The sequence below is a fragment of the Theropithecus gelada genome, chromosome 9, assembly GCF_003255815.1.
Source record: "Theropithecus gelada isolate Dixy chromosome 9, Tgel_1.0, whole genome shotgun sequence".
Classification (NCBI taxonomy): domain Eukaryota; kingdom Metazoa; phylum Chordata; class Mammalia; order Primates; family Cercopithecidae; genus Theropithecus; species Theropithecus gelada.
Window position 1 is genome coordinate 282,164 of NC_037677.1, and position 26,474 is coordinate 308,637.

General features: G+C 51.5%; 1 protein-coding gene across 2 annotated transcripts in view; it reads right to left on the minus strand.

The window, feature by feature from the left end:
• DIP2C (disco interacting protein 2 homolog C) overlaps window positions 1–26,474 on the minus strand; it is a 368,414-nt gene that overhangs the window by 65,716 nt on the left and 276,224 nt on the right. For both annotated transcript variants that reach the window (XM_025396905.1, XM_025396903.1), the window contains 11 exons: window positions 20,484–20,623; window positions 17,922–18,058; window positions 16,200–16,408; window positions 15,023–15,137; window positions 14,327–14,528; window positions 9,406–9,515; window positions 7,840–7,920; window positions 2,173–2,296; window positions 1,485–1,606; window positions 251–362; window positions 60–169 (listed from right to left, as the gene is read on the minus strand). In XM_025396905.1, the coding sequence (XP_025252690.1) occupies window positions 60–169; window positions 251–362; window positions 1,485–1,606; window positions 2,173–2,296; window positions 7,840–7,920; window positions 9,406–9,515; window positions 14,327–14,528; window positions 15,023–15,137; window positions 16,200–16,408; window positions 17,922–18,058; window positions 20,484–20,623 (1,462 nt within the window). The remainder of the gene's footprint in view (window positions 1–59; window positions 170–250; window positions 363–1,484; window positions 1,607–2,172; window positions 2,297–7,839; window positions 7,921–9,405; window positions 9,516–14,326; window positions 14,529–15,022; window positions 15,138–16,199; window positions 16,409–17,921; window positions 18,059–20,483; window positions 20,624–26,474) is intronic.

A 26,474-nucleotide genomic window follows, 5' to 3' on the forward strand; every position in this document is an offset into this window, starting at 1 on the left:
ACCTCCAGCACGCTCTGTGGTCGCCTCCCGTGGTCGCCTCCCGCAGCCGCCCCACTCACCTTTACGCCAGCTAGCATCCCAGTTGTGGACACGCTGAAGTCAAGATATGCGAGGGTGTCTGGGTTGCAGGGTTTGCAGATCTGGGCAGGCCGCTTCTTTGGCAAATCATCTGGAGAGGAACACGGCTTATCAGCAGATCCAGCCTGAGCAAGGCCATGAGCAAACCGCCTTCTGCAGCCAAAGCACTGACCTGTGTCCAGGATGAGGGGCCACGTCCTGACGTCTACAGCCGCCGCCGCCTCCCTGGACCGCAGCAACTTACAGATCAGCTGTGTCGTCATCAGACAGGCAGAGCGACTCACCTGGCATCAGAGAACGGAGCCATGAACGTGGACCCAGATGAAAGTGTGCTCGCTTCACCTGGGTCTCCTGCTCACTATGCACGCTAAAACCATGTAGCTTTAACAGGCAGATTAGGTTACCGAGCCCACTGTTTCCTGCTGCTGGCTGAGGAAGAACAGAGCTAGGGGTCTGGTTGTGGAGGCACGGGGGCTGGGGGTGGGGCCTGCAGCTGCTGCGTCTGCACTTCCTGGTCCCAGCGCACCCACAGCGTCAGCGTCATGACACGTGCAAAAAAGAGCTCACCACTTGCAGCATTAGCCCTGTTCTCTTGGAAGCGTCACACACACCCAGACACGTCGCACACAGTTCTCCTGGAAGCGTCACACACACCCAGACACGTCGCACACAGTTCTCCTGGAAACATCACACACACCGCATAGTTCTCCTGGAAGCGTCACACACACCCAGACACGTCGCATATAGTTCTCCTGGAAGCGTCACACACACCCAGACACGTCGCATATAGTTCTCCTGGAAGCGTCACACACCCAGACACGTTGCGCAGACTTTCTAGCAGGAGTGGCCACTGTGGGAGTCTCCGGCACCACGCTAAAAGGGACTCAGGTGTGGGCGGGACAGGTGTATTCTCTGCCCACACTGTTTTCCCCTGTAGTTCCTCCTTCAACAGGGATAATACAGCTGAATCCTCTCAAACTCCTCCAGCTGTATACGAAGAAAAACAAATCTATACTTTCAAAAAGGAGCAGGAAACTTCTACATCTTGAGGAGAGGGCTTCTGAAAAAGCCCTGCCTCTTCCCATGGTCGGTCTGCGAGGCTGGGTTTGTGGGGAAGCCCGAGGAATGGTGGTGATGCCCTCTCTTGGGAGCCATTTTCTCCAGGGTGGACACTGCAGAGGCTACCATCCAGCCTTTGCCTCCATGCACACCTGTAGATCTTGCTTCTAGACCTAGACTGTAGGCTCCCTGCAGGTGGAGATCCTGTCCTGTCCTGTCCATTTGACTCCAGACACACACTGGCTCCCACAGCCAGCAGCTGCCCTGGGAGATGTCAGAGTCTGCGCTCTGCGAGCTCCACACTCCGCTCCAGGCAGTGGAGGCCCTGACACTCCCAGGCATGTTACCTCTACAATCATCTTGACGGTAGGCAACGTCGTCGCGATGTTCTGTGGGTGCGGGGGACGGACGGTTATGGGCACACAGCCTGCGTACAGGCAACCATAAAATGCTGCTATCAGGTCTATTCCTACACAAGGAGAAAAACATCATTATTGAGGCAGACCACGCTACTGAGTGCCCACTGTCCCTGTCAGCATAAATGCTAGTCTGTGACAAGTTCAATAGGTGAACAAACAGCTGAACTTCTCGCAGCCTCTGTCATCCCAGCAGGTTTTGTCAGCTTTGGCGGTCACCGTCATCAACCCGTCCTTTCAGATGTGAGGTGACAAGGCAGCCCGGAGGTTTAATTTTACATCATTTTGCTAAAGAATTACCCACCTTTGTAACTGTGAATTAGTCAAGATTTAGGTACTATTAAGTAAATTACCTGAGGTATCTAATAACACAAATTTGGATATAAAAGTCTTTGAAAATATCACTTTACTGAAGCCTCTAACAGTAGCACATAAGGCTGGTGCCCGTGAGTGGTTGTAGCCAGACACAAAAGGTGCCGGTTAGCAACCAGCTGGATACAGCGCAGACTCCCGGCCATCACGCTGCCCTCGGCTCAGGCACCAGCGGGTGTAAGGGACCTCCTCGCGCTGTGGTTGACCCGCGGCCATCTCTCTGGGGAAGCCTGCCCTGCGCCCGTACCTGGGGGGTAGACCAAGGCCACGTGGTCGCCGTCCTGAAGGTGGCCCCTCTCCATGAGCATCACGGCGATCTTCTCGGCTCTCTTGTGCAGCTGCACGCAGGTCAGCGAGTTCGCGATCGCACCCTGCGGGCCGATCACAGGGACAAGTGCGTAAGATTCCTTCAGCAGAGCAGCTTGCGGAGAGCGCGCACGCGTCATAGGACTCACTGACGCAAAGCGAACGTCAGTGGTTTTTAGAACAAGCACAGACCTGTGCAACCAACATGACAGTCAATTTTAGAATGTTTTCAGCTTCCCCAAAACTACATATACGTTAGAGGTCAACCCCATTTTCTTCCAACTAGGTAAGGAGTGCAGACCAAAGCAGCATCTAGATATATTCAGGGTAACAAGAAATATTTTGAAAAATGATTATGTCAATTAAAAAACAGAACAAAAAACCCTAACAATTCTGGGACTTGTGTTACTGTCATGGGCAGTGGGAATTCTTAGTACACTGGAAGGGCCTGCACACTGGAAGTTAAGACTAATTAAAAATTTTAATTTAGAAAGACCACATCAAAAATCAAGGAAGTCAGAAAGCGAAAAACAAAAGCAAATAGTTAAAAACACCCTGAAGGAATGAAAAGAACTATGAAATGCATTTTCACATAGACTTTAATGTAGAAATAAATAGAAAACATATTTGTGCCGGAAAATAGCTTACAAAAGGGTTCTAAGGGAAGGTGAATTGCAAGATATATACTAAGCAACATCACAAGAGTGTGGGAGCCACTATTTATTGAGACAGGGTCTCTGTCTCCCAAGCTGGGGTGCATGGCATGATCACTGCTCACTGCAGCCTGGGCCTCCTGGGCCCAAGCGATTCTGCTACCTCAGCTCCCTGAGTAGCTGGGACTACAGGTGCCACCAGCATGCCTGGCCAATTTTTATAAAAATTTTTCTCATAGAGATGGGGTCTCCCTATGTTGCCCAGGCTGGTCTCAAACTCGTGGCCTCAAGTGATCTTCCCATCTTGGCCTATTTAAGCCAAAAAGAAAAATGTGAATAAATTGCAAATTATAAGCATGTAACTAACCAAAACAAGCTTCTCCTGCCGACACACTTCACAGTTCTAGCTCCTCTGCAGCATTCAGATGTGAAGACTGCTTCTACGTCATTTAAAAACCTCTTGGGATCGGATTCTGTCTCACAGCTATTAACACGGTGAGGATCTTCCCTCAAGCAGTAGCAACTGGACCGCAGTCCCCAGGGCCAGGAAGACTCCAGAGCCGAAGAGTGACTGAACACCCGGGCTCAGGAATTTTTTTTTTTTTGGAGACGGGGTCTTGCTCTGTCACCAGGCTGGAGTGCAGTGGCATAATCTCAGCTCACTGCAACCTCCGCCTCCTGGGTTCAGGCGATTCTCCTGTTCCCCTGCCTCAGCCTCCTGAGCAGCTGGAACTACAGGCGCCCACCACCGTACCCAACTCATTCTTGTATTTTTAGTAGAGACGGGGTTTCACCATGTTGGCCAGGATGGTCTTGATCTCTTGCCCTCATGATCCGCCCATCTTGGCCTCCCAGAGTGCTGGGATTACAGGCGTGAGCCACCACGCCCGGCCCAGGAATTCTTAGTGAGTCACAGCGACAAAGATGAATGCATGAGTGTGGGGACGGGGGACGGAGCGGGCAGCCAGCCCGAGAAGGCTGTCAGGGAGCCGACTTCGTGCAACAAAGAGGACGCTGCATGGACGAACAGTGTCTGGGGCTATTCAGCGGCCATGCTGGGAAAAGCACGTCAGCCTCCCAGCTGGAAGGGCCCGGGTCAGAAACACGTGGGCGGGACAGGGTGGGAGTGAAGAGAATGTCTCAGGAAGCATCAAGATGTGAACGCCAGACCCTGACCTCTACCAAAACGTCCACCAGACAGCCGATGAGCCAGCTAGGTCTGTGGGGAAAGCGCCTCCTCCCTGAGGACCTCTGCACAGGCCAGGGCTGCGGGCAGGCTGCCCACATGACGGCCCGGTGGGTCTTCAGACCCTTCCTGCTGACTGGCTGGTCTCCTCCATGGAGGAGAGAGTTAGCTTACACTTCTCTGAACTCAACCTTCTCATCCCACACATTTCCTTAATTATTTCCCCACTCAGAGGACACCTAAAAAGTGAGAAAACAGAAACTGATGTAAAGTGGAAGAGCCCAAGAGCAGAAGGTGGCAGAGATGGGCAAAGACAACAAGGCAGGCAGGGCTGGAGTCCAGGAAATCCCGCTGAGAACTCAGATCTGGGGGCCTTTGAAACTGGACTGTTCCTCTGAGCATTCATTCTCGGGCGGCTCCTTGCCACCTGTTCACAGCAACCAGCCCACCGGGACAGACACACTCCGCACGGCCAGGCTGGGTGCTGATGGGACCCATTCAGATCCACCCCGACTCCAGGGGCAGGTCTCCCCACTAGGAAAACCAGCACACCACCCATCGCCGTGAGCATGGCCGGGCCTGGGGCTGGCGGGGCCGCAGGTCTGAGAAGAGCCCGGGCAGAATCTGCTCAGCCCCCGCCCCGCTGGGGAGGCCCCGCCCCGCTGAGGGAGGCCTCACCACCCCACAGCCCATTCTCATGCCACGCCTGCCTGCAGCAGCAGCGCCCAGTCTGGTTTGTTTGGCTTGTGGAACAGCTTCTTCTCCATCTCTGGAGAGCTGAAGCCGATCCCCTATCAAACAGCCGCTTTGCTGTCAGATGACAAAGCCTGTGGTTTGCCCACTTTCTGGGTCCTGAGATTTGAGAGGCTCAGATGAGACACAGCCAGCAGCCAAGAGTGTCTTTGAAAACGTTTTGATTCCGGTGCACAGAAATCCCCACCTATGGGTACTCGGAAAACGTGAAGTGTAATGTGCATGCTGTGCGCTGTCCTTTATCTTTGATGACCTTGCGAAACGCCATTTTCTCAATGCTGGTTGACCCCTTTCAGGGCTGACATAAAAACAAACAGCAAAGCTTCTAGTCACGCTCCACGAGGACGGCATCCCTTCTCGGGTGTTAGGTCCTGAAGCCAGCTTGCAGGGTGATTTAAAATAAGTTCCTCAAAAGCCCCTTGAGATGGTGCTGTGCTGGAGACAGGCACACAATTTCACAGCCGGTCAGACGTGAGCAGGCACCTCTCGCTCCATGGCCGGGCGGGGCCGTGCCACGGGTGACACCAGGTGGGTGCCTTTCTTGCCCGGAAAGGATGAGGTGAGCAAACACTGGACTCCCCATTAGTGGGGAGGGACAGTCGCTCCTGGCTCACACTGCAGGCTGGCAGCCCCAGGCGTCTACAGCAGCTGAGCAGTTTCCCTTCTTCCTTGCCGCCTTTCCCCTACCCCGTGTGGCTGAATGGGACACAGCTACACCACACGGCAACTCCACACACGCGACACTGTTCTTAGCCTCACTCCCCAGGAATCCTAATGCAGCGTCTACCTCAGGAGAAATGCCACTGGCTTTGGCTTGCACTTTCCATTCCCACATACTCGACGTTAAGAACGTGATGCATTCTCGGCGAGTGTCCCATAAAGCAACAGCCATTCACCGCAGGTAAGTCATCCTTCTCTGGCATCCTCATCAACATTCACTGGGGTTTCCCGTCCTGAAACCCACCAGGGCCAGACCAGATGCTGAGCCCGGGACCGTGGTACCACCCAACAAACAATCTGAGGGATCGTCCCCAAATCAGGCACAGCTGGAACAGCTCTATTTTCCTCCTCCTGATGGCACATATTGCCCACGAACGTACCCAAATCATTTCTGAATCTTTGCGTATATGGGGGTCTCTGCTACTTCTTGAGCTGCCCATCAATACCTCTAGATTACTGGACACAGACACGCGTGCAACCCACACATACGGGAGCAACGTATCAGGCAACATTGGGGCAAGGATTCAGAGAGACTCAGAGCTGACTCCACCCCTGACTGCTTGCAGCTTGCAGCGGGGTCGCCGCCTCTGTGAGGAAATCAGGGGAGGGAAGAAGGACTTTCAGCAGAAGGGATCTGAGGTGCCGAAGGAGGCTGGAGCTAGTGCTGCAGATTTAGGTCACCACATTGGAGGTGACATTGTAAGTCTCTAGAGAACCACGAAGACCACAGGGAAAGCGGAACGAGAAGTCACAAGCAGTCTACCGGAGAAACACTACTTGGAGAGGACAAAGAATCAGACAAGCAGAGATGGGCAGGAAATCAAGACAGCACCCAAGGCCGGCGAACCTGACGATCGGGTTAGCAAAGGGGTATCATCCATATTCACAGGCGGAGGAAGGGTGCAGTGGAGAAAGATGAAAAGCGGGAGGCGGCATTTCAGATACAGGTACCCACAGCAACTCTGGTCCTCAAGGTCTCCAGCCCCCATGCCTGAGCTGTCGGCGCCGGGCAGTGGCTCCATCACAGTGCCAGTGAACGAGGGCCCGAAGGAGGTGGCAGAAATGGGCCTTCCTGGTTTTAAAGGCTCTTCCTGGGAAACGGTCTTGAGCAGATACGGTGAACGACCGACTGCTGGGATCAACTCAGCATCCACGACAATGTCAAGACGATGAGTACTTCTCTGGCAGAGGAGGAGGAGAGGTTGTTGCTATCAACTAAAGCACGTGCAGAGAATGGTCTGATAACTGAAACTCAAACCAGAGAGTCGGGGAATAATTTCGTGATGCTGCTGGCATTCCCTTTTGTCTTCAATCCGCGGCTTCACACGCTAAGATTTTGAATTGAGCAATTCTAAGCAGCCATGACTTTTGAAGAGTTGCAAAAGTACCTATACTTGTCAAGACGACTTACATTTTTCATCCGTTTTCAAGTTTTATGTCCAGGGCAAAAAGAAGTTACAAGCATATTAAGATTTCTGCATTTAATTTTTATTGTTAATAGTATTAGCCTGTTTAATGCCTTACTCTTAAGTACTACTGTGGAACAGTATTTGATGAGTGTGGTTTTCTTATGTAAAGTGTCAACAGGAACTTAAATTACAAAGTGGAAATGATTTTCATTCCTGAGTCTGCAATAAACATAACTTCTGATGTATAAAAAAGTGGTTTAGGGCTGGGTGTAGTGAGTCATGTCTGTAATCTCAGCACTTTGGGAGGCCAAAGCAGGTGGAACACTCAAGGCCAGGAGTTCTAGACCAGCCTGGCCAACATGGCAAAACGCCATCTCTCCTAAAAATACAAAAATTAGCCAGATGTGGTGGTGGGTGCCTGTAGTCCCAGCTACTCGGAAGCTGAGGCATGAGAATCGCTTAAACCAGGGAGGTGGAGCTTGCAGTGAGTGGAGATCGTGCCGCTCAACTCCAGCCTGGGCAACAGAGCAGGACTGTCTCAAAAAACAAAACAAAAACTAGTTTAGTAATCAAATATCAAAATATCTCATAGACTTGCGATTTCTCTGTGGTAGATACCATTAATTACTCATTTTGGGGGAGAAATATTGTCAACAGGGTGCTAAAATATCTGATACACAAGTAGGTGTGAGTAACTGCACAAATGGTTACGCTTAAAAGCAATCCCTAGGTACGAAAGTCTCATTAGTCAGAAGAGCAAAACATAAAAAGAATTCGCATAAGACTGAAGCAAAAGGACTGAGTCAGAAAGCAAGCAGGAGCGCTCCCAGGAGCCAGGCTGGGCCCCTTGAGGCCAGCAGCCAGGGAACGCCAGCCCCGCGCCTCACCCGACAGTTCAGCAGCGTGTAGAGGACGTGGTCCGGGGTGGTCTGTGCTCTCCACTGCAACACCTCCGAGAGGAACAGGAACTGGAACAGAGCACGGGGGTGAGGGTCAGGCTGTGCGGTCAGATCAGGCTGTGTGGTCTGAGGTGGGGCAACCTGGATACTCAAACCCATAGAGGCCGAGTGCTTTGGGTCTTAAAACCACGTGCTTCTCCGCGGAGTCGAAGACATGCATGCTGGGAAATCCCCGTCACACACGACCACAGGACAAGCAAGTGCCCACAGCTTTGTTCCTGCAGGGCTTAGATTCACAGAGCCCGAGTCAGTCACAGGCAAAGGGCTGGTGCTGTACCCTGGTGTGAAGTTTTCTGAAAGTCTGCCCAAGGATGGGAACCATTTCCCTCACAGGCAGGAGCAGCCTGCACAGAAACCCCTTCTCCTGGGGCTTCCAGAAGATGCAACGTGGATTTCGGCGGCTACAATGAGAGAATCAGATCTGGTTTGAAAAGCGGGCTCTGATAAATTTAGGTTTCTAGAATGGCAATACCCCGATGGCATGAAGCCACAAATTACACAAACCACACATGTGCCACTGACCTGCTCCACAGTACAAGGGGCAGCCTTATTTCACGTCAGGGACAGAAACCACAGATACGGCTTCATCCCTTTCATCAACATTTCACGGGGCTGATTTTGTCCCATTTCCTAATGGGCCACACAGAAGGGGACACCTGTTGGCTGCGGGAAACAGGACCTCTGGGTGAGCCCTAAGCATTCTCAAGGCCGAACAGTTCTAATGGGGACTGTGGACACACACGGCGCACGGTCAAGGCCAAACGGTTCTGACGGGGACCGTGGATACACATGGTGCACTGTGCAAAGTCTGGGCCTTGGGAGTTTCTCCTATGGCTTTTAACGCCACTGTCAGGAGGCCTGGCCCCTAAACCTGGGTTTCGAACTGCTTCTTAGGGTCCAGAGAGCACAGGACAGAAGCCTTTTGCTGCAAGCTGCTGTGGGCAGGGCGGGCTTTGGATCTGGGCTGGTGGGGAAAGTGGAAAGGAAGGAGTTCGGGGAACCGTGGGCCGGACAAGGACTGCCAGACATTTGCCTCGGTCCTGCCAGTTGTGGGATCGGACACCCGTCACCCACTTCTGCGTTGCTGTGACATTCTTTGAAACTTTGTATCTCCCATAAACACATTTTTCTTATGAAATTATATGGTCTCTTGCAGGAGAAGACAGGTAGAATAAGGGAAGATTGGCAGTGGTGAACCACCACCAGTGCAGGAAGTCGGGGAAAGCCGGGAACGGTCAGGGACGGTGGGGGATGGCCGAGGAAGGTCGGGGAAGACCGGGGACTGTGGGGAATGGCAGGGGAGGCTCAGGGAGGGTCGGGGAGGGTCGGGGAGGGTCGGGGAGGCTCAGGGAGGGTCGAGGAGGGTCGGGGATGGCCGAGGAAGGTCGGGGAAGACCGGGGACTGTGGGGAATGGCAGGGGAGGCTCAGGGAGGGTCGGGGAGGGTCGGGGAGGGTCGGGGAGGGTCGGGGAGGGTCGGGGACCCAGCTCCTACCTTCCGGGCCTGGTCGTTATCTTCGATCTGACCCAGATCTCTGCCGCTGGCCTGCGCAATTCTCTTCCCAGAGACCAGGTTCCCCACCATCACAGAGGCGGGGCCGATTTCTGGAAGGAAACAGAGACACGGCCTTGAGGAAACAAAAGAGAAATTCCTTAAGACTTGACCTCCCTCCTTGGTAAAGACCTTACTCTCGGAAAACTTCTGGAAAGACTGGGCTTCGAATAAACCTTCTAAGAACAGGGATTCAACGAAATCAAAGGATTGTGAAGGGGAGTGTGACAAGCCTTGGTTGGGATCCTCAGAAACGATGTTGTTATCATTCCGGAAGCTCCCTGGAGGCCCTCCAAGCCCACGCCTGACTTTCCAGTTAGTGTGAGAGCCCCGGGTGCCGGCACTCGCAGCCTTGATTGTAAAAAATAAGACGGAAGACAATCACAGAATTAAAAGCCAGGATTTGTTTCACTGTAGAGACCTGTGCCTCCCGTCTGTTCGAGTTCTCTGGGGTCCACACACCTGAGATCTGATTGTGGACAGACAGACAGTGGACATGTCACATACGGATGTCATGGCGTGGAATTGAGGGTGACACTGTGGACAGGACAGGATACAGAGTCGCTTCTCAGTATGTTTTACACACTGAAAAGGTCTTAGGTTCTGTCAGGCCCACAGTGAGGTGTGGAAGAATAAACCAAGGGCTGTCATAAAGTCAAGTTCCTTTTTAGTTCACCATGAGTGATGAGGTGACTATCATCTCGGCAAAGTGGGGAGGAAGGAGGAGGAAAAGGGAAGGGGTGAGAAGGGGGAAAGGGGTGGGAGTAGGGGGAGGGAAGAGGGGAGGAACAGGGGAGAGGGCATGGGTGATGGGAGAGGGGCAGGGGAGAGGGGGATGGGAGAGGGGCAGGGGAGGGGGGGATGGGAGAGGGGCTGGGGGAAGAGGCAGAGGGAGCAGGGAGAGTAAAAGAATGTTTACCAAAAGAATTGCATGTAAAATAACGATGACATTATCAATTTGCGCCTAATCCTTGGCTTGCAGGCTATTACTAAGTCAAAGTCTTAAATTCCCGATAAAGGTCAAGTGACAGGTCTATAAACCAGGCCACATGCGCATTCGTTACCACACAAGCAGAGCTGTAGCTAAGCAGATTGTTCATTGCCCTGTCAAAAACACACACGTGCCCAGATGCAGTTGACTGGGCGGTGGCACCGAACAAGGCTTAGGATGAGCCCGTCATCGTGACCACCACCACGGAGTCCCTCGGCTTCCCGAAAAGCTCACAGAAACGGTGGCACCAGAGCAAGGCAGTCAGGGCCTGACGTCCTGTGGCCGGCCCCCAGGGAGAGGAGAGCCACCGGGTCTCTACAGATGGCGCAGCCATCCTTTTCAAATGTGGGCTGCCAGAAACGCTTCCACTCTTCACAGCTATGCAGAAGGCACTTCAGCCAGGACTGAAATCTGGAGAATGGCCTACAGGCAGATGTCTGGGCTTCTGCCTGCCGGTGCCTTGGGTTCTAGGTGACGTGTAGGAGCCTCGAGTCTGGACTCCGTGTAACAGTAAAATGCCTTCTACACCCAGCAAATCATTTTTGAATGTTCACGTCGCAGTTGTGAACAGACTGAATTTCTTTTCTTAGTTCTTAATGAAGTATGGAAGAGGAATAGCCTTTTCACATTTAGGTAAAGAATTTGGTCAGGCGCCGGAAGGAAGGGAGCTGCCCCGTGGTGGGAACAATTGCTCCTGTGTGATCTCCGAACACCCGGGAGCCCCTCATTCACCCGCCGCGCATCCTCTATCTCTATCAGATAGAAGCCTCTTCTGAATGAAGCATCTTTAACAGATTTTTTTTTGAGACAGAGTTTCACTATGTTTTCAAGGCTGGTCTCGAAGTCCTGGGCTCCAGTGATTCTCCCACCCCGGCCTCCCGCATCGCTGGGACCACAGGCGTGAGCCACCGCGCCTGGCTGATGAAGTTCTTAGCCTTCTCCTTGGTGACCGATGCTGGGCAAGACGACACGGCTCTTCTAAGAAGCCAACTTGGAAACTGGCCTAAATGGGTTCCAAGGTTTCCCATAATGTTTTTAAGAATTCATACTGGGGAAAGCGAGCTTTTGAGGAGAGAGGAGAGATCAGGCTTTTGTGGAGCCTTATTTTGTGCCCCTCCGCTACGTCTTCCCTCATCTCCACGTGCATCCTCTGAACGGAAGTCTGGGGCCTTGAATGCCTCCCACGCAGACTCAGGGACACAGTTTTCCCCACAGCTCCTGGGAGGCAGAGGCCTTCTAGCCGCGCCTCACTCTCAAAGTCCGTTCTTGGCAGCCGCTGACGGTCTCCCCTGCTGAAGAGAGGTGGGCATGTCCCAAATGCTCCCAGGGTATATCACAGCCTCGCCATTTGAGCTACAGAGTTGAGAGAAATCCCAAAATGTGTGTATTTGAGGCTCAAGTCTCTTCTCTCCGCTCCCATTAATGGACTCACCCATCTGCAAGTCAGCAGCTGCCTCGCTGGTATTATCAAATATCCTGCCATGCAATGCTTGGCGAATTCGCTCAGGGCACAGGGCGGGAGTTTTATCTCAAAGACAGCAGCAAGACACACGGAATCCCAAGCGGGAGACAAGCCCTTCCTGGGTGCCGGGCTCTGGCCATTCCTCAGCAGATTCCTCCTGCGATTCTGGGGCAATATTCCCAGGAACCTTTAAAGCTGAGGAATTGGACCTTGTTTTGTAACTAATAGTTGTACCGGCTCAGCCGGTAAGTTAAAGGTCTTTTAATACTTTTGTGCTCAAATAAGATAATCTGAGGGTACACAGTGCCATTCCCTGAGTAAATATGAATTCATCCAGTAAGAAAGGCAATTTGGTTGTCAACAGGCTGTCTCCGTTTCCAGCATCTCAGAACACTGTCACCCATAAAACGGCTCAAGGAATGTTTGCTTTGGCTTCCGATAGGCTACTCACTTGTCAGGGTCATTTTAAATGTTTATCCAAAGGGGCCTCAGAAATCATCCAGCCCAATTCCGTCTCTGTGGTTTGAAGCTGAGGCCCAAGCTACGTTTCAGGCCCTCAGCAGAGACAGATGAGTCTGTGGGCAACTCATGGGGCCTCAGCTCTGCCAGTTAGTATTTATTAAAAAGCTTTTTAAAGACACAAAATTAGGTAACCTCTCAGTTTAGCAAAAACAGATGAGACACTAAATATATATATTATTTTCTTTCTTTAAAGTTATCAATCACATGAAGCTTCCTTTAATGAAGTTCTGTATTAGAATAAAAAGATTTCCAATCTCCTGCGCCACCATTCCCCAGCTAAACCCCTGACGAAGAGGGCTTTCTGCAGGCCTCCTGACCGCACCGCATGGCTGCTGGCTCTGTCTCCCCACTGGGTTTTCCTGACCTTGGCGCGAGGCTGCCGGCTGCTCTCTCTCCCTGGGTTTTCCCAGTCGCGCCTCAACATTTGGCTCAGGTGAGCCAAGCCCTGTAGCTATGGAGTCATTACAACTTTGTATTTGCAAAGGATCCTCCCTTCCATAAACACCTGTCTGAACCCTTTCTCCACACCAACTACTGAGCTGCTTCCCAGCTGGGACCACGGGTCTCTGGGTCGAGTGTCTGACAATGAACCAACCAGTGGGGAGAGAGGATCAGGTCGCTTCAGAGTTCACAATGAGGATACCCTGGAGAGCGCCGACACCTGTTATAAATCTTCATACTGCAGAAGCAGCCTGGGGAGAGCAACGGCCTGTGTCCTTCACAAGGCTGTTTACTTCCCGAGGCGGCAGACAGAGGCGGCTTTCCCACCCTTTCGGGGCACTCCCTGAGGGAGGATGCCCATGGTTTGAGTGGCTCCCAACAGAAGGCCATGCACTCAACAGAATGTAGTGAAATGGATACTGCTCCCTGCAACTCCACATTCCCCATGCCAGTCATGAAAACCAGGGACCATGAGAACAACGGTTTGGAAAAAAACTGTCAATCATAAAAACCAGAGACCGTGAGAACAATGGTGCGGGCGGGGCGGGGGGAGAAGTAATGGAGGAAGAATATTTAAGGAAATCTACAAGATAAGAAAAAAATAAGAAGTAGGTCAGAAATGAAAGAGCAACAAGACACGTGAACCCAATGTGCTTAGAAAGTGAGCACCACGGCCGTGTCCTTCAGGAGAATGAGCTTTTGCTACAAGAGAACAGAGTCAGCCAGTTATGTGCTGACGACCACACTAACACCCCTGAGCCTACAGAGAATAAAAGCAAGGCATTTACAGACAGAAGACCAGAATCCAAGTTGCCCCCGCTCCACGTTCTATTCTTGGGGTAACCACTTCTTTCCCACAAGCATCAGCTTCCTGCAAGCAGCCCTGTGTGAACTCCTGCACCTCTCCGTGCCACGAGGCCCTGTGTGAACTCCCGCACCTCTCCGTGCCACGCGGCCCTGTGTGAACTCCCGCACCTCTCCGTGCCACGAGGCCCTGTGTGAACTCCTGCACCTCTCCGTGCCACGTGGCCCTGTGTGAACTACCGCACCTCTCCGTGCCATGAGATCGTGTGTGAACTCTCGCACCTCTCCGTGCCACACAGCCCTGAGGGAACTCCCACACCTCTCCGTGCCACGTGGCCCTGTGTGAACTCCTGCACCTCTCCGTGCCACACAGCCCTGAGGGAACTCCCGCACCTCTCCGTGCCACGAGGCCCTGTGTGAACTCCTGCACCTCTCCGTGCCACGTGGCCCTGTGTGAACTCCCGCACCTCTCCGTGCCACACAGCCCTGAGGGAACTCCCACACCTCTCCGTGCCACGTGGCCCTGTGTGAACTCCCGCACCTCTCCATGCCATGAGATCCTGTGTGAACTCCCGCACCTCTCCGTGCCATGCAGCCCTGAGGGAACTCCCGCACCTCACAAGCTGCCCAGGTGGTGCACATACCTGGCTGCTTCTGTCGAGGCTTAGGCAAGTTTGTGACGCAGGTGTGGGGGCACATTAGGACGTTGCAGGGGTGCAGAGAGCCCTCCAGAAAAAGCTGTTTTGTTTCTGACAAATGGATCCCACCAAGCGGGGTTTTGGGGAGGGTGTTTGCTGGCACCAAGGCCAGGCAATAAACTCCAACTTGATGTATACTGTCAATCGCCTAGAAAGTTAGGAAAGAGGAAGTCATATTATAATAGGAAGCAGAAACACTCAGTACTTATTTATATTATGCAAAATATGATCCACAGTACACAGAAGTCTGTGCAGTATAAGCATTGTTCCCAGCGCAAAAATGCCAAGGTAAGAGAAAGGGTTTTCTTACTAAACTCACTAAAGCTGAATAATGTTACCCAGGGCTTGTGGAAGACCAAACACAGTAAAAAAGGAACTTTGGAGAAAAGACATGTTCTCACGATCAAACAAAAAGCTTCCTTTGACCTCCCCAAGGTGACCAGTAGGAACCAGCTGTGCCAATTCCTGGTCCCTACACCCCCGAGTTTCTGGACACTTAATGTAATTTCTGATCAAACGAAGGGAAGGGAAAAAGGGCCACCCCACGGGCAAAGCCACAGCTGGTCACGCCATGATGTGAATGAAGGAAGGAGGCCAGAAACAAGGCAGAGGGGACCAGTGCCCGGGGCGAGGGAGGGCAACCTGCAGCACGCGGCTCATCCACTGGAAGCTGTCCTCCTCCGTGGAGTCGGGCCTCTGCTCTGCCACGATCACAATCCTCTCGTCGTGCAGCACAGTCACTGAGAACACGGCTATCCTGCGGGGACACAGGAGCACGGTGAGCCTGCACCGGACGCTCATGCAGCCCTCCCTCCGCGATCAGGGCTCCATCACCATCACGAGCGGGTGACACAGCTCCAACTACGACTTCAACACGGCAGCCGTGCTTCCAAATCTCCCCCCACTCATCATTACGGGAAGAGCTGCGGGAGGCGCCCAGGGATGCTGCCGAGGCAAGGTCACCCTCATCCCCAGGAGGCCACGCACAGCACCCGTGGGCTCTGGTGACCAGGTTATGCCTTTCGGTACGGAGGGACAAATGTGCAGTGATCAGACCTGCTGAAATTGAGAGAGCCACACCCTTCACAGCTGAGTTTGCACCTGTGAAGTTAATGGTCTCCAAATCAGTAGAAATTTCCTGTTTCAGAACTAGTGATTTTCTGCTAGGTATATGTGCCTTATACCATCAGTACAGCACAGTCACCTCTAGTAAACTCTTCTTTACAAAGAGGTTGTAGCTTTAAAAATAATTCAAAGGAGGCAACATCATCTCCAGGTATCTACTTCCTGCTCCTGTCAGCTTCCAAACTGAAAAAAGGCTCTAAAACACTTTATGACTTCCTCCCGATTGGCAAAAACTCAGGAACCCCAGCAACTCATTTCATCACAGAGCCTCCGCTGTGCGCCAGGCAAGGCAGGGAAGAAAACGGCGGTAGAGCGGGGAAGTGGCGAGCGTCTGCGCGCATGCAAGTCTGTGACTCAACCGTCACCCTTGGGTCTCTCCAACCCGCTCTGTGATGAATATCTGGATCTTTAATTTGTGCCATTATTTATCAGAAGTTTTCTACGGTATATTCCTTTATACTTAGAGGGGAAGTTCAATGGAAATATATTTACGGGGTTCAGGGAATTTCTATAAAATCTTGGACGTTCAGAACTAGGTTAAATCTCAGAGGTCAGAGTCCAGTTGCTTCAATTATACAGAAGAGGAAACCGAGACACAATACATTTAAGGAATCTGTGCAACTTTCAACCCTTCAAAACCACATAAGCGTGGCCGACCGGAAACTATATGCTTAATTTGCAGAACGCCACTGACCTTCCCCTGTAGACAAACTTCATGGGTTCGACGGCCAGCGCGGTGGCCACAATGTCGTCAGCGTTGTGCCTGCGCCCGCTGACCACCATGAGGCCATCCATCTTGCCCACCACGAAGACGAGACCCCCAGGACCCACGAACCCCAGCAGGCCTGTCCTTATGAACGGGTATTCGCTGATTGGAGCCCCGGAGCTGGTCATGGGAAACACCTGCGGAAACAGCATCCATCAGGCCACCGTTCACGTGGCCAGCTGGTTTTAGTCCTCACCGCTTCTCCTGCCGGCACGGCACCTGCTTTGCTTAAGCTCTGCCTTTCATCCCAGCAACCCTGCCCGAGGGCCGAGGTCGCAGTTACCGCTGGTGGTCAACAGGCAGAAACGCACTTCCCGCCCACCTCAGCAGGACCCCATCCGTTCCTGCACCTCCACTCACCTGCGGGAGCTCCTCCTGCCTCTGAACCCTGAACAGGTGACACCCAGAAGACTCGCAGGAGGCCACTCAGCAAGAACTGATTACTTCGTTTACAAAACCACAATGTAAAAGATGAGTGAAGAGTCAAGGTACATTTTAAACAACGTATGTTAGTTTTAAAGTAATCTCTATTCATTCATAAAATGTTATTTGCCCCTGTTGGAAGTATGCTGAAAAGAAAAATATTAAGGAAGCAAATCCAATCAGTTCAAACTGTAAACCTCTTTTCCTCCACCCTTGCAGATAAGTCACATAGAAATGGAGATGGGGTTTTTATTTAGCTTTGCATCTAGCTCAGTTTCGAGGGATATTTTAGAGAGTTCAATTCACATTCAAGAAAGCTATCATGGACAGGTATTGTAACATCTGTTCAGACACATCCAAAGTTCTCAACATTTAGACCAGGAACTGTGGCTCATGCCTGAATCCTGGCACTTTAGGAGGCTAAGACGGGAGGATTGTTTGAGACCAGGAGTTTGAGATCAGCCTGGATAAACAGCACAAGACCCCATATGTACAAAAGAATTTCTTTTTAATTATTTAGGTGTGGTGGCACATGCCTGCAGTCCCAGCTACTCGGCGGCTGAGGCAGGAAGATGGCTTAAGCCAAGGAGTTTAAAGCTGCAGTGGGCTGTGATCGTGCCACTGCCCTCCAACCTGAGTGACAGAGCAAGACCCTGTCTCAATAACAACCAAAAGTTCTAAACATTTAGGAAATGTATCCCCAAACAATTTATATTTTCTTATGTATAGCTTAAATATTGTGCTACTTATAAGGCCAGGACCTGCTTGGTAAAAAGATGAGTTCTGAGTTGTAGCATTGAACTTGTGTCTGACCCCTTCATGTCTCTGCTCATTACACAGCACATCTGTGCACACGCCCCTTGCACGCACATTACACACACGTCTGTGTATACCATAGACATACTTGGGTGAAGCCCTTCTCGCACACAAGTGCACGTTCCCTCATGATCCACTTTTCACAGTAAAAGTGAGAAAAGTAACAAAAAGGATCCTTTCTTAGGAAATCGTGCTTGTTGTTTTAAACCCTGGTTATAAGGTCAGAACAATGCTGATACAACAAATGTATCAAAAGTGATACCAAGTGGTAAAGTGCCATCATTTTCATGAATATAAACACGTCTTGCTGAAAATGGATCTTACATTCCATGTCTGTCACTATGCACCTGCCAAGGCTGTTTGGAGACGGAGCCATAGGCAGTGCTCGTGGCAGGACTGTCCTCCACCTACCTCAAAGGTGTTCTTGGTCATGCCGGAGAGGCCATAGTAGGACGTGCCCGTCGCAACTGCACACACACACAGCTCCCCGATCTCATCCGTTCTACACAGCTGAGGAACCCCGTCTGGCTTCACTGAACACATGATGGCTAAAAGCAAACAGGAAAGCACACGCAGCGTGAGAGGGGGTGGGTGGGGAGAATAAAGGAAACAGGCAAGACGCGAATATGAACGAGGACACCAGTGAACAGGAATGGGGTCTGGAGAAAAACTGCATGGATGGTCGTCAGCCAGACATTCCTTTTCCCTGAAAAGCCGTGATTTTTCCTGTTGCAGCAATATGGCCAATTTCATAGCTGAAACATCAATAAATATTGCAACTGCTTTAATGTTAATGTGCAAGTTGTATTTAGGGGCGTAACATCGTCTGCCATTTAGATTTGGGGAGGACCCTCAGAACCAACCTCAGGGCCACCTGCCACACGTACATCAGCAACGTGGTGCAACCTGAAGTCTGCAAATCAAGCCTCTAATGTCTTAGGGAAATCTGAACCTTCGATTTCATGCTCCATGCAAGGTGAGTCCTTCCGAGAACACCCCTGGAGCGCTTCGCGCACGGTTCAGTGCTGATCAGTTCTCACTGGTCTGTACCACCAACACTTTGATGCTTTGAACAACAACGTCCTACGTAGCCCCCAACTGCAAGCCACAAATCTGATTAGGGAGCCAAGAGCCTCATGCTTCAGAGGGGTGGGGTGTGCATTAGTGACAGCTGAACTGTTTAGAAAGAGCCTGAAACAGCCGGCACCCGCTGGGCTGGAGTACGGGTGTGTAAGAAGTGGAACAGCGGAAACATAAGCTAAACTCACAGGAAGAAAAATTCACATTAAAATTACACTGAAAGATTCTTCACCCATCATATTGGTAAAAATAAAAGTCAGGTAATAGGGCGGATAAGGGAGTGGAGAAAGAAGTGCTGCTGTTTACCGCTCGGCAGGGTGTAAAGCCTCACAAGCTTCGAAAAGACAATCATCATAAAAGCTACATCGGTAGTTCTCTTTGAAACAGAACTCCTACTTCGAGAACTGTTTCCATTAGACACGAGGGGGTCACTCACTGCAGCAGCAAAAGAGGGAAAATCCCCAAACAGGGGAGGCTCAAATAACCTTAGTGCTCCCACAACGTAGCACTGTGCCACCTCGAGAACAGCACGGAGCTCGTTACGTGCTGACAGAGGACCCCAAGATATAAAATATGCGTGTGTAGGCAGTGGTCTATCATGATGTGAGAAAACCCCAAAACCCAGGGCAGAGAACACACACGGGGTGCAGGGCACATGTGTCTGTCCCACAGCCCCAGGTGCCTCTGACAGGGAGCCTGGGAAGCTCGCGGCTGCTCTCACAGTCACAAAGGAGCGTTTCCATTGTGTCCTTCAGAACCTTTTGAAGACTTCACTATGAAGCTCCATTTATTTGAAAACTAGGTATTAAAGAAAGAAATGGAGCCAGGGGGCCTGGCCACAGCTGGGGGGCAGGGAGTGGGCTGGACACAGGGGCTGGAGGCTGGAAGCAGAGGCAGAGCCGCGGGGATGCTGGAGGGCGTCCACAGGGAACTGCGGTAGTGAGGAGTAGGGAAGCCAAGGGCTGCCTTCATTTCTTTTATGCCAAACCGGGCGAACAGAAAGGCAAGAGCTTCTGGAGTGCCTGGCCCTAGCGCAGCTCACCATGAAGGGGCATGAGGGGTCTACCTCTGTGAGACTCCACGGGGCGGGGGTCCCTGCTGAGGCCCACCTGACCTGGCGTCCTGAACCTGCTGCTGATGGTGGCAGCACTGCTCGCACAGGCATGGCTACCCTGCTGGGCTTGAGCCCACACCCCATGCCTGGAGGGCTCAGCAGGAGACATAGGCTCTGGGGTTCCCAGCTGAGAAAAGAGCCAGGTTCCCTTTCAGGGGCCAGAGAGCCAGGGGCTGATGCTGCCAGTGACCCCATGAGTTGAGCGCCAGGTGTGTGCACCCTGAGCATGGTAAAACCTCCTGGGAGGTGCCTGGGCACTCCTGGTGGGGCTGGTGGGCCCTGCAGCTGGGTGCTTCCTCACACACCTGTGGAAAAGGCTTCTGAGACTAGGAAAAAGGGCTCTACTGCTGAAAACAGGCTTCATGGTCACACAGACTCACATTCCTTGGTTTTCACACGTCTGCCTTGGGGGAAGCCAAGCTTGGCTGTTCCCACTCTGGCTGGTGTCTTAGGGTGATGGACGGGCACGTCCTCTGGGGCAGAGAAGGGAAGCTGCCCAAGCACCAGTGTGGACCCTGCACTGGCCCCGAAGCCTTCCAGGGAAGAGGAGCCTGAGGCCCCACTGTGCAAAGCTGCCCTTCCCCATCTTCTCAATCATCTACCAGGAGAGGGAACGCTGCCTCAAATGTCTGAAGCCTAACAAGGACTTCAGAAGACTGGGAGTGAGGCTTTCAGCCCGAGGACACACCACAGGAACGTGGGAATGTGGGCTTTGGTGATGTGTGTTAGAAAAGCATTTAATAACTGGTTAATCTGTGTGGCTTGCGACGCACACTCACCTCCAGGCATCACGAGGCCGACATCCTGCACAGTGAGCACGGAGAGCTTCTCTTCCGAGTCCACACGAATGACTCCGTAGGTCAGCCCATGCATGGAGAGGACGCCCCGGCCCGGGGGCTGGTTACTGTCATCCGTGGGCCTGTAATGACAGTTTTTAACTTGAATATGCAGGGGCAGATAAGCCATCACAACCACAGCTGTGCAGTCAGCACACACGCGGCAGGCTGGGGCCCTGGGAACAGGGCCGGCCACCCACGTGGCCGCATTAGGGGGTGCTCGTTCTGTTTATGAACGGCTGGTGGCGAGTCTATTGCTTCCGCCTCTGCGTTCCCAGGGAATCTCAAGAATACCCGAAAACTACGAAGGCAGCTCCTCTCCTGCCCTCTCTATGCAGGCCCTGCACAGACCGGCTCTCTCTCTCCTCCCAGCTCCTGCTCACTCCACAGTCTGCTCTTCAGTTTTGCAAACGTCTGGAAGCGGGTGCATCCACTCCAAGAATGCAGGCAGAACCACTGAACAGAAACGATGGAAATCCCGACTGTCCAGCCTCAATTCAGAGGCAGGCTGTCTGGGCGTATGCCCAATTTTATATATAAGAATCTAAAATAAGATTGACGCTGTGCCATTCTGGCTGCCAAGTTCTAAGGAAAATTATTTGGGTGGCAGGCAAGCTGTAGAATGAACTGTGGGTCAGGAGAAGGGGGTGCATGCAAGGCAGTTTTCAGAAGACCACTGCGCACACGTGCACCACTCTGGGGCCCGCCCCCCCCCTCTGCCGGACACCCCAGCTTGCTCCCGCCATGGGGCTTCTGCGCTGGTTCTCGCTGCTACCCAGGACGTTCCTCCGGCAGACCCCCGCACGGCCCTCTCCCTCCGCGTCTCCAGAGTTTGGCTCAAATTTGGGACTTCTCATCCCCTCAGAAAACACTCCCCACCCAGGTGCCCGCCCCACACACCTCTGACTACCTGTGTGACCTCCTCCCTCAGACCCAACTCTCCTGAGTTTGTTTTGCTCACAGCTGCATCCCAGCCCTGGAAAATGTCTAGCAACAAACATCTGCTGACTGAATTTGTGAACAAATAAGTTAAAATCTCTCTAAGATCATGGATTATATTCCTGAAAACTAACAATTCCTCAATGGTTATCTAAGCGAGTCACCACAATTTAGGTACACATCACATTTGTTTCTGTAATTTTCCATATATAAATCTTTAATGCACTTCAGACTTAAAAGCTGGACCTAAGCTTACTGTTTAACTTTAAAATATTATGGTTTATAATGAAAGTGAAGACATAAATGAGGCAACATAAAAGTTAAAATTTGCAAGAGGAGATCTCATTTGAATGAAGTAACTGGTGTACTGAAAAAAGCATGAAAGACTCTGGAAACAGAACTATTCTAGATGTAAGAATCAAAAAGGATAGAGCTAACCAGATAGAAAAGAAAAGTCTGCCCAAATAAGAAAACCCACACGGAACCACCTAGATGGCGTGAGCTCAAATCACTGGGCTTTACGTTATTCTCCCGGCCTTTACTTCTCAGAGACCCCAAACAAACCAAAACCTCGAAATGAAAACAGTGTTGTCAGTGGTCCTGCCACCCTTCCCTCACCCTGACAGTCCTCTACAAAGATCGATGTGGGAGTCAGGAACTGTGAGCTTCAGTATCTGCTGTGGGTTGAATCGTGTCCTTGCAAAATATCACCCCTCGTATCTGTGACCTTATTTGGAAGCAGGGCCTGTGCAGAGACAGATGCCCCTGGACTTACAATGGGGTTACAACCTGATAAACCCATTGTAAAGGTGAAAATCGCAGGTTGAACCGCCTTAAGCCAGGGCCATCTTATGACCAGGTTAAGATGAGGTCATACTGGGTTAGAATGGACCCTAAATCCAATTACTCGATCCTTGTAAGAGGAGAGAGAGGCCCAGACACAGGGAGCAGCTCACATGATGATGGAGGCAGGGACTGCAGTGACAGGTACCCCTCCAGGATCGCTGAGCACCGAGGCCGGGGTGAGGCCTGGGGCAGGTTCCCTCAGCACCTCCAGAGGCCCAGCCCTGTGGCAGCTCGGGGTCTCCGACTCCAGCCTCCGAAACTGAGACAAGTGTCTGTTGTTTAAACCACCCACTGTGTGGTACTTTGTTACAAGAGCCCGAATACACTAACTTAGTGATAAAAATTCAAGGTACACTTATTTTTGTTTTAAAAAGTCACATGAAATCAAAACGCTGGGCTAGCCGAGATTCAGAACACTGACCTGCCAGGCCAGAGGCTGGGAGGAAAAGTTATCTTAGGGCCCAATCATGTGTGTTTTGTTGTCTCAATTACAAAATCCCCCTTCCCTCCCTTTTTCTTTTCTGAGACACAGTTTCACTCTGTCGCCCAGGCTGGAGTGCAATGGTGCGATCTTGGCTCACTGCAACCTCTGCCTCCCGGGTTCAAGCCATTCTCCTGCCTCAGCCTCCTGAATAGCTGGGACTACAGGTACCCACCACCACAGCCAGTTAATTTTTTTGCTATCATTAGTAGAGACAGGGTTTCACCATGTGGGCCAGGCTGGCCTCAAACTTCTGACCTCGAGTGATCTGCCCACCTCAGCTTCCCAACGTGTTGGGATTACGGGTGTGAGCTACTGTGCCTGGCCAAGATCCTCTTTTCTATGTTTACACACAGTTAATGAGAAATAAGATTTGCACATTTAATAATACCTTAAGATTACAAACTGCATTTGCTATAGGAACTTTTCAATTATGCTTACACAATGATAGTTACAGGAGGCTGAATACGTTCATATTAGTGACATTAACCTTGTATTAATTTAACCTGCCCCTGTACATTTATTCATATTTGATAGATTCTCTTGCTAGTCGGAGAAAATGCATGGCCCTGGGTTTCCTTCCTTGCAGATGTGCAAGACACTGGCACACAGTCAGGCACAGAAGCGCAGTGCTCCTGACACACACACAGCCAGGCACAGAAGCACAGTGCTCCCGACACACACACAGGTGGACACAGAAGCGTGGTGCTCCCCCCACACACACAGGCGGGCACAGAAATGTGGTGCTCCCCCCTACACACACACAGGCGGACACACAGGCAGGCACAGATGCGCGGTGCTCCCGGCACACACACAGGTGGGCACAGATGTGCGGTGCTCCCGGCACACACACAGGCGGGCACAGAAGCGTGGTGCTCCTGGCACACACACAGGTGGGCACAGAAGCATGTTGCTCCCGGCACACACACAGGCGGGCACAGAAGCATAGTGCTCCCGGCACACACACAGGCAGGCACAGAAGCATGGTGCTCCCGGCACACACACACGCAGGCACAGAAGTGCGGTGCTCCTGGCACACACACAGCCAGGCACAGAAGCGCAGTGCTCCCCATACACACACAGCCGGGCACAGAAGCCCGGTGCTCCCAGGACACACAGAGCCAGGCACAGAAGCATGGTGCTCCCAGCACACACACAGGCAGCCTCACAGCCCCACCTCCCCACAGACGTGGTGTCCGGGGCCACCCCTTAACACCTGACCTGGTGGTGCTGATGCCTCCCCCTCCAGATGGCAAACCAATGCCCCAGTGGTAACCTCCATGTGCCAAATGGTTCTGAGTCTTTCATGCATAAGGACTCAAAACTCACCACAAGCCTATGGCTATTATTCCCCAATTTCAGATGAGAAGACTCAGGCACGGAAAGGTTGACTTCACCACCCAAGTGAGTGGTGGGGCTTGGCAGGACTCAGACCCAAAGCATAGCCTCTATTCCCAGGACACTGAGGGCATCAGTCTACTGCTTTTTATAAAAACTTAGAAGCAAACAGTACAACCAACGTGAGCACATTCTTAGTATGAACAAGGCAAACATCACAGTCCAAAGGGAAAGTGCCTGTTTCTGCTCCAATCCTGTGCCCCACAGATAACCACTATGGAGATTTTTATATGTCAAAGTTTAGACTCCTAGATATAAGATTAAGTATAAAATATGTATGTATACCACTACATTGATTTTTTAAAAAAAAGCAGAATCAAGATGCTGCTTCTTCTATGTTGGCAGAGAAGCTGAGTGTCGGGAAAAGCTGAGTGTTGGGAGAAGCTGAGGCAGGGCTTGCATGTCTGACATAACGTAAAAGAGTCTTGGAACATGTCCGGGGTCCAGGGTCTAAAACTCCTCATGGCCTTTGGAACACCAAGCTCTGTGCTAACGGGTGGAAGGCTACCCTGATGCACTGTTATCTAAGCCTAGGGCATAAAACTCCTCATGGCTTAGACAGAATCCAGGGCTCGTGGCCTCTGGAACGTGTCTAGATTCGCTGGCTCCTTGCTCTCCCAGGATCGAATGTATCTTGAGTTAAAAGAACCTGCTCTCCAGTATCTCAAGTAGCAGAGTATGTTCCACATGCTTCAAAGGAAATGCTAAACCATCACAGCTGCAGACCACATGCTTTCCCTTCCGACTGCCACATTCTCGACACCTTCTTTGATCACCAATAAATAGTCTGGACGTCCAGAGCTCAGGCCCTTCACAGCCTCCATATTCGCAATGGTCCCCTGGTCCCACTTTCTCTCTCAAACTGTCTTTTCTCATTCCTTTGACTCTGCCGGACTTCATCACCCCCATGACCTGGTGTTGGGTCCAATCACCCAACATTCTAAAACTCAGTCTCCTCACTAAACATACCTGCAGATCTTTCCCTGTCTCTGTGTGTGGGCGTACATCTGTGTAGGTGTGTGCACCACTGCATTCAGCTGGTTTGTCACATGGTGTTCAGTAACATCAATATATGATCACATAATTTCTTTCATTCAATTTTTATACAGCCAGAAATATACCTGTAACATGTGTATCTAGAAAGAAAATGGAGGATCAAAAAGCACATATACTTAAAATTTTAAGACCACCTAAATACCTTCCCAAAAGAACATATTTTGCACTCCACTAACAGAACAGGAGTATTATTTCCTCATCTACTAGAAAAGCACCTCACACCGGCTGTCTGGGGTCGTGGTTATATATTTAATGACCTACTCCGCACAGTAACCCTGTGGAGATGGGAGCAGCATCATGACCCTACTGTTTAGCAGACGGGCAGGGTGAGGAGGGCTGAGGGCTGCCCAAGGCCGCTGCTGCAGAGCCAAGCCAGCGCCAGTCTCAGGCTGGCTTCAGGATCTGTGCGTCTGGCCACGGCGCCAAGCTGCCTCGGCAGTGCCCATCTCTGCACACTCTTGCCAACACTTAAAATGCTTCCCAATTTGTTGAGTAAAACACCACTTGTCCCAATTTGTGTTCCCTATATTATTAAGCAAGTTACATGATATTTACCTCCATCAACACCTTGTTAGGAAGTAAAAATCCCAAGAAGGTAGACAAGGTGAGGAAGGGAAGAAACGGTCCCCACAGGCAGAATTCAAGGGGATTTAAAAACATCCACCTGAAGAATCAATGTCAGTACACTAAATAATGGCTGATAAAGGTATCCGCCCGTTCGTCAACTTCCACACTCAGTTCCAAGGTGAAATGATGTTCAAGACCAAGCGGCTTCGTGTGCCTCACGAAGAATATGAATTCCAGGAGGGACCGTCTCCGCGATCTCTGGGAATGTAAGGAGGCAGCATCCACTCTTAGAGAGATGGAAGGAGCAAAACACAGAGCTACCTACACAACACCACGATGACGTGCAAAAGGAAAAGGAAAAGAAACTAAAGGACAACAGAGTCTGGATGTTTTGTTGCCTCCGGATCTCCCATTGAAATGTGATGTCCAGCGCTGGAGGCGGCCTGTTCTCGCGGTAACACCAGAGCTCTCTATGGTGATGTCCAGCGCTGGAGGCGGCCTGTTCTCGCGGTAACGCGAGCTCTCTATGGTGATGTCCAGCGCTGGAGGCGGCCTGTTCTCGCGGTAACGCGAGAGTTCTCCATGAGTTCACGTGGGATCTAGTTGTTTAGAATGGAGCTGGGTATCTCCTCTCTCCCTCCCTCTCG